This window comes from Netta rufina (genome assembly GCF_964035555.1).
Source record: "Netta rufina genome assembly, chromosome: Z".
NCBI lineage: Eukaryota > Metazoa > Chordata > Aves > Anseriformes > Anatidae > Netta > Netta rufina.
This window is the reverse complement of record NC_140126.1, coordinates 26,742,932-26,750,728: the sequence shown is the minus strand read 5'-3', so window position 1 is coordinate 26,750,728 and position 7,797 is coordinate 26,742,932. Positions and strand designations below refer to the sequence as shown.

Here is a 7,797-nt window from a genome sequence, read left to right as displayed (position 1 = left end):
GAAAATCATTTGTTTTTTTTTCAACAGGACATGTAGTCAAATATTTTTGCCTGCTTTATGACAGATTCTTGTATATTACTTTCCAGGAAATAGTTTGTTTATGTCTTTTTTAAATTAAAGGGGTGGTGGGGGGTTGAGGAGTAAGCGGGGAAGATGTAAAAAAGTTTCCAGCACTTTCTATCTCGCCTATGATTTGTATTTACCGTTGGTAGATCTGTGAAGGAGGCAAGATGCCCACAGTTCAGCACAGTGAATTAATCTGACCATAGGCAATGAAGAACTTAAAACAAAAGTACATTCAGCTTTATTGAGGCATTTCAAGAACTAGTTCTGTAAACTATGCAGGAATACTTTTCAGCAATTGCTTTTGAAAACATGTGATTTTTATTACAGTTTTAGCTTTAAGAATGTTAAGCTTGTAGAAGAAATCAAGAGGGAGCATGAAGAAATTGTGCTGATGTTCTCAAAGTTTAAGATCTGTTGTTAAGATCATGGTGAATAAGGTGGTGGTAACTGATCTGCATCAATTTTTTCATAAGCTGGTGGAGCATTGGGTACCTGTGGTAAGAAAATTGGTGTGAAAGATTGAAAAAACAATTAAGGCACAAGAAAATGAAATTAAATATGCAAGGAAGTATTTGCTTTCAGATCAGAAGTTGTATTATAGCTTAAAATAGCTGAGCTAATTCATTATGTCTTTATATTATCTAAGTTTATTTTTTTCTAACATGTTTTCTGGGTTTGCATCATATTAAAATGATTTTGTTTGTATCATTTGTATCATTCGTCCAAATAAATAATTTTTAAATTTATTAAGATAGCAATTTTATACGGAAAATATTTTATATGTTAAGATTTCAAACTGATACATAAGACTTTAAGAGTCTTGACACACGTAAGTTATCTTATTTGCAATGTTAACAATTTAGGAAGCTTATTTAAAATTGGTTATAAATTACACTTTTCACTATTCTCAAACTGTTTAAACAACAGCCATGATTTGACATATAAATTTATCAATTAAGTTATTTTAACTTTTTAAAAATTATGTGGTTTTGAATGTTATTCTTTCTTTCCATAGTGATTAAGGTAGCTAAAACCTTGAAGTGGTGCTCCCACAGGTTGCAGTGTACCAGACACAATCTACTTGCTGTCAGTCAGCACAGGGTAACATCTATTAGGAGCGTCTATTATGTATATATTATATATTATATAATGTATATTATGTGTATTATGTATATAATAGATGCTCCTAATATATATATATAATATATAAGATGTATAACAATGTATTTCAACATTCACATGCTACATCATGCTAATAGATTGCAAAATTGTCAGACAACTTAGGAAAAGTAGGTGAAAGAGATTTCTCTTTAAAAAAGAAGAATTATTATTAGTATTTATCTAAATAGTAATTTAAAAAATCACAGTAAAAATTGTACAAAATACTACTTCTTAACAGTTATTGTAGTCATTGAAGACCCAATCTAGAGAGCACAACCTAAGAAAGAATTCTTTGAATGACTGTTTACCAAGATTGTCTTACCGTATCTTACTGCATTTTAAGTAAATAAGGCCCCGAGTTGCAACTTACCACAGAATCAAAGTTTCTGTACTCCTGCAGAGCCATTTTGCAGTCCACTATTCTTCCCTCACCTACCATGGTTCGTATTGTGCCCATGCTAGTGCTTTTGCTCTGTGACAGATCAAGAAGAAACACGGGGAAGGTGAAAGAGAAAAGAAAATGTGAAGCTGGAGTACACTACATCAAGGTATTGTATGGTTGGACTTGATGATCTTTAAGGTGTTTTCCAACCTAAATGACTCTGTGATTCTGTGACCCTCTAATATTTGGCAGTATTTTACAGTATTTATTAGAATCTGGGATTAGGTACAACAGCAGCAAGTAAGAGAGGCAATCTATCTAGCACTTTCTGCTGTCTCTGCCAAGACATGCTCTGCCTCCTACATCACCAGTTATACTGCCATCAAAAATAGGGATTGCATTTTAAGGTCCATGACCACTGCAGGGACCTTTTTTTCCACACATTTCTGTCTTTAAACTCAACCTTTTTCCATTTTCCATCATGTTTTTGTACGTTCTTTACCGATTTTCCCCTTTCCAAAAATCCTAGCAAAAATAAGGTTTTAAAAACCAAAAAGTATCTGCAGTGAGATGGAATTAAAAAAGACATTGTGCTTTTTACCGTGATGTGCAGGAATGAAAGAAATCTGTTTTATGTGGCAGTTCAAGTTTTATGTGTTCTTCTAGTGGATGTGCCTATTGGATAGGTCACTGGAAAGGTAATAGGACAAAGTTGTTGGGAACATCAAGGAAATTGATTTGCTGACAAGGGTTATATTTTTTAATACAAAATGGTTAAGTCTTTTTAGAAATATTAGGGTAACTAAAAGATATTTGCCACTTACATGGTTACAAAATGCCTCTTTCTCACAGGAGAGAGAACAGAGCTTCAAAGATAAAGCTTTGAGACATTCAACTACAAATTTTGTGGGATGGATCAAATATCATTTAAAAAAAATACTGTTGAAGAAGATAGAGCTGCCATTGTACCCACTGAGCAGCCAGTATACAGCACAGAAAACATGGTTTTATGTGCATTTAAATATAATGCTTCCTATAGATCAGCCTTTCCACTGGTGGGTTGTGCAAAGCTGGGCAGTTGGCTTCACATCCCCATGCTTCTGTTTCCTCTGCCTGATTTGCAAGTTCTGCAGGGTGGGTAGTGCTTCATATTGCATAGTTTTACCCATGTGTATGTTAGCGAGAAACAATGATGTCTTATGACAGGTTTGATGTTCTCTCCATTAACGTAATGCAAATAATGATAATATGTTTTCAAAATGCTAATATGCAACCTGCTGTGCTTACCCGTAGACTTTTACAGCCACTACGTCTCTTGTAATACCAGCAGCCAAAGATAAATAGCATGGCCAGCACCAAAATGAAGATTCCAATACCCAGGCCTCTGTTAAGAAAGCAAAACAAAATAATTAACAGCAGAACTAGATGCATTATTTTGGGAGCAAGAATGGTTAGCACAAAAGCTTATATCTGTATCCCTTTGTTAGAGGCAGGCATGAAGCAGGATTTGCCTCAGAAAACAAAATATCAGTAACTTCAGCCAGTCTCTGTAGATTGAGGAGTTTGTTCTCTGCCAAGATTGTAAACATTTTAAAAATGAAGAATATATAGCTTCAAAGATAATAATCTACCTGTGACCAGTGCTTCTAAAAAAACTCCATACCTGTAAGTCTAGCAATCATCATTCTGATATTGGAAGAGAATGAGAAATAAAATAAATGCTATACATGCAGAGACATATCTCATGTTTAATTGTTAAATTTCTCCAGGCAGTAAGTATTGAGAATACTAATTGCATCACATTACAACACAGTCTGGTAGCAGAAGGTTGGCTTTTGTTGTTGTTGTTGTTTGTTTGTTTGTTTTAGGTACATAAAGCACTACACAATCCCAAAAACCTTGTAAGAAACTTTAATTTTTTCATAAACAGTTCTGTAATTCTTAAGTTCTTGTTTCCTGTCATACTAGGCACAGTATTGATGTCACTGAGTCATTCTAGGGAAGGTGGTCTTTGCAAACTATGCTGTGAGAAATCTTTCCCACTGCTCACCAGGACTTAGAATATAAGGCATAGTTCCACTGTTTATCAGAAAGTAGAGTGACAAGGTAATTGCACATTTCCTTGTCATAAAGACCTCTTCCTCTTGCACTAATGTACTGTCTGTTAAGGCACAGAGCATTCGTTGTGGAATGAAGAGTGTCTTCCCCTTCGTCTATTCTCTGTGCCCAGGGATGAACATATAAAAATAAATGTGTTGCAATACATGTGTGTATGGTACAAGTCACAAAGTTCGGAGTCCAGCGAACCAGTACTAGAAGAGTATTCCACATAAAGGTATCCCAAGCACATCGGAAATATTTGCCTAAAGTAATAACACATCACCAGTGAGATAGTGTCTCTAGTAACCCAAGAAGCAACATAGTTTATTGTAAGCCAAAGATCACAAAGTATTAGCTTGAATTAATTCTGCTTAACTTGAGCTTCAACCAGAAATGACTTACTGAGAGACACATTTGTATGGCATTCATGTCTCTACTGGTTTTTGATGGTATTTTACCATTTCACTGGTGTTATTCTTTAGGGTGAGATGATGCCTTTTTGAGATTCTGAAGAGAGGTATGTAGACCTGGAGGTAAATCTTACTGTAAATATCACATTGCACCAGCCTCAGAAATGTAATTCTAAGTGATCCTCAATAAGCCCAGCAATTTTATTGTAATAGTTGATTACTTGCGATCATATAATCAATCTCCGTATTCTTGAGTTCTGCAGATCTTATTTTTCTTAACCATTGCGTGCACTTTTATGTAATGCAATGACAAACATTACAGACAGCTACAAAACAGACAAAATGCACTACACCTACATACATCAGAGATTTTGTTTTTTCTGATACTATTTTGTAAGTTTCTTTTCAATGTAAGTTTTTTCTTTCAGCTTACATGCTAAAATAGGTTTTGGTTTATGCTTACTCTTCTAATGCAAGATAGCTGTGTCCTTTTCCTCTGAAAAAGTTGCCATCTGGATGGTGGTTTCTTCTGGGCATTTTGAGACTTTAGTCTTGTTCAAACCCACAGGACAGAACTATGGCCCTAAAGTGCAAGAAATAATTTGTTATCTTTAAGGCATAATATTATCAACTTTTTCATTGAGTATGATCATTTAGGAGAGATAGGACAATCTGTTATTTTCAGGATAGAGTCCATATAGATCCATATGTATTTGCAACTGTCCCAATTTAAGGCAAAACTCAAAACCGTAACTATGAACAGTTCCACCGTCACCAAGTTACTTGCATCTGAGTGCACCAGACTATGATTTGACATGGTCTCTCTAGGCACCAACTGATAACAGTTCTGAATTAAAGTCTCTTAGGTATATAGGGAGAAGAAAAAAGGTATTTTGCCTGGACAGGAAGAAATATTTGGAAAAAAATATGCATATAGTATTATATGCATATTATATGCATATTATATGCATATTATATGCCTTCAGGGATGTGTTTCTTTGTTTCTATTACTCTCTATAAATGTTCAAAGGCCAGATGTTCAGTCAACATAAATTGTCAAAGATCTGTTGATTTCAGATGGTTACTAACTTATACCTGCTGACAAGCTGCATTTAGGAATGCAGGGAAGATATAATCTTAAGTTTCAGTTTTAAGAAAGTAATCTTCCAACTAAAAATAGTCTGAACAGTTACAAAGGAAAATCCACAAGTAATCATGTTTCTGTCATTTAAGCAGCACGACAACAGATCCTATTTGATAGTATCTTCCACATCTTCCTACCTTACTGGGGTGAGTATAAAAACCGGTGACCTTGCTGAAGAGAATTCTAGCCAAGGAAGCAAAATATTTTCAAAACTCACTAAGAGTCAGTTAAGCCTCTGCTGAAGCATAATTTTTAATCAAGATAGAAAAGTTTGAGTAGAATAAAAAAAATACAAATCTTACCTCCTTCAGACTTGTATTCTGTCTGTTGACTAAAAGCATGTACAGCTTTATTTGACTTGATCTCTTTTTTTTTCCTTCTTTGATCTGTTCTCTTATGACTATCACGAGTTTAAATTCCTTTCAGTACAGCTTCTGAATGCATTAATTAGCGTGAAAGGGGCCAGTAGACAACTTTTCACTTTCTTCTCATAGTCTGTATCCTTCCCTCTTCACAAGCAGCTCAGAAGTCTGTTACTTCTTCATGTTATTACATACCTTCTTAGAAATGGCTCAACACCATTACCTGCCTAAGCAGAATGACTTCCTGAAGTGGGCAACATACTCCTAGATTAAGACATGTTTTGATTTTTGGCTGATTTTGTTGCTGAGGGTTGATGTAAACAGAGTTTCTGCAAGTGTTTAACTAAAGCTTTTTTTATCCGTGCTTTTTGTACCATTGTAACACCGAGCATAAAGTTCTGTGGAGCAGAACTCAAAGATGGATGCTGTTATGTTATGATCGAAGTGTCTTAGATCAGAGCAAGTACGGTTAAATTCTGGACTGGCAAGCAAATGCTGCAACGAGAAGAAACTCTCTTCTATGGGCTGCACAATTAATGGGGCCTGGTTTTGTGGATTTTGTGTGAATTATCACCATCTCTGTTTTTGTATGCACATACGTTACACTAATTTTGTTCATAACATCAGACAAGAAACAACAGCCTTTAATTAATCCAAAGTTTCTGTGTTCTATGGTGGGCCAGAAGTGCTGGTATCTACCAAAAGATACAATGACCATGAAGGTCCATGTTCTGTTCACCCTTTTCCCCAGTGAATCAATAACTTGACCTCTCTGTCATAAATTTTTGCTTAAGTTTGAAGGACTTTGGTTATCTTTAAATGGATGAACCTGGCTCTAAATTTGGTTGGCAAGTTCAAAAAACAGTAAGAATAGGGTGTGAAATTAACATCCGTTTCCTTAGGAAATCAGGTGAAAGCCTTAACATCAATATTTTCAGTGATCATGGAGCTGGGAAGAGCCAGATCATTTCTTCTGCTTGTGTGTTCCTATGCTTTTTCCCAATGAAGGTAAAAATCTTATCTTGTTTAGATGGGATATTTGTTTGGATTGTTCTCTTTGGAGGTGCCCAGTGCCAGGACAAGAGGCAGTGGTCACGAACTGGAGCACAGGAGATTCCAGCTAAGCACTGGGAAGCACGTCTGTGCTGTGCAAGTGACCGAGCACTGGCACAGGTTGCCCAAAGAGGTTGTGGAGTCTCCCCCTTGGAGACCTTCAAAAGCCACCTGGAGGTGGCCTGGGACAACCAGCTCTGGGCATCCCTGCTGGAGCAGGGGTTGGAGCAGGTGACCTTCAAAGGTCCCTTCCAAATTCAACCATCCGGGTATTCTGTGATTAACACCACAAGACCCATTAAAGTCTGAAACAACCGTTTTTGTTGTTGTTGTTTTCAGAAGGAGTAAAAGGAGGAAGAAGAACGAAAAACAGTAAGGAACATAAATTTGCGTATTTACCTAAAATGATTTGGTGTTTCTTTTACAGCATTCCAGATTAATTTAGTGAGAGTTTCAAGTGTGAATGAGATACAGAGAAACTTTCTGTAGATACCTATGTAAAACGGTAAATGTACACTATCAGTCTAACAAAATCCCAAAGAAACATGCTGGCCCTTGGGTAATACTTTAAAAATGTCACAGAGTTCCTTATCAAGCCATGTGTTTTGCTGAAGAAAAGCTTCACTTCTGGGAGGGAGTTCTGACTGAAGAGTATTCTTTGTTCCAGAATAAGCAAAGCTGACACAGAAAATCCATGTGATACCAAAAGCAGTGGTTTCTGCTCCTTCCTTACCTCAAGCAGTGTTGGGGGGGGAGAGTTTCAACTGATCGAATATTCTACGTCTGAAAGAATTTCTTGTTAACAGTAAAATAAAGGGGGTGGGGGGATGGGATGGGGTGGGGTGGGGTGAGAGGACAACTTTGTCCTTAGTATGTGGTGCCAGCTGATATGTAAATGCACAATGCTGCTATTGAGAAATTGGGTGGATGAGAAGGTGAAACACCATTTTCTAGTTCTGATCTTAGTTTCCTTACAAAGCCCAATTTCTCTGAGGTGATGTTGCTAATGCCTTGAGTATACAGTCACTGGAATTTATGCAAGGATTTCACAGGTGTTACCTTTTAATACCTAACATTTCAGGAGCAGAAGATGGAAGAGGAGGTATAATTACAAGAAAC

The 7,797-nt window shown here is 36.4% G+C and overlaps 1 protein-coding gene across 1 annotated transcript; it reads right to left on the bottom strand.

The window, feature by feature from the left end:
• Positions 1-489: 489 nt before the first annotated feature.
• On the bottom strand, positions 490-4,656 carry MLANA (melan-A; the record flags this gene model as incomplete). Its single annotated transcript, XM_084304959.1, has 4 exons — positions 490-558; positions 1,598-1,699; positions 2,897-2,993; positions 4,583-4,656. 4 exons carry the CDS (start codon positions 4,654-4,656, stop codon positions 490-492), a joined length of 342 nt encoding a protein of 113 aa, XP_084161085.1.
• Positions 4,657-7,797: the final 3,141 nt, after the last annotated feature.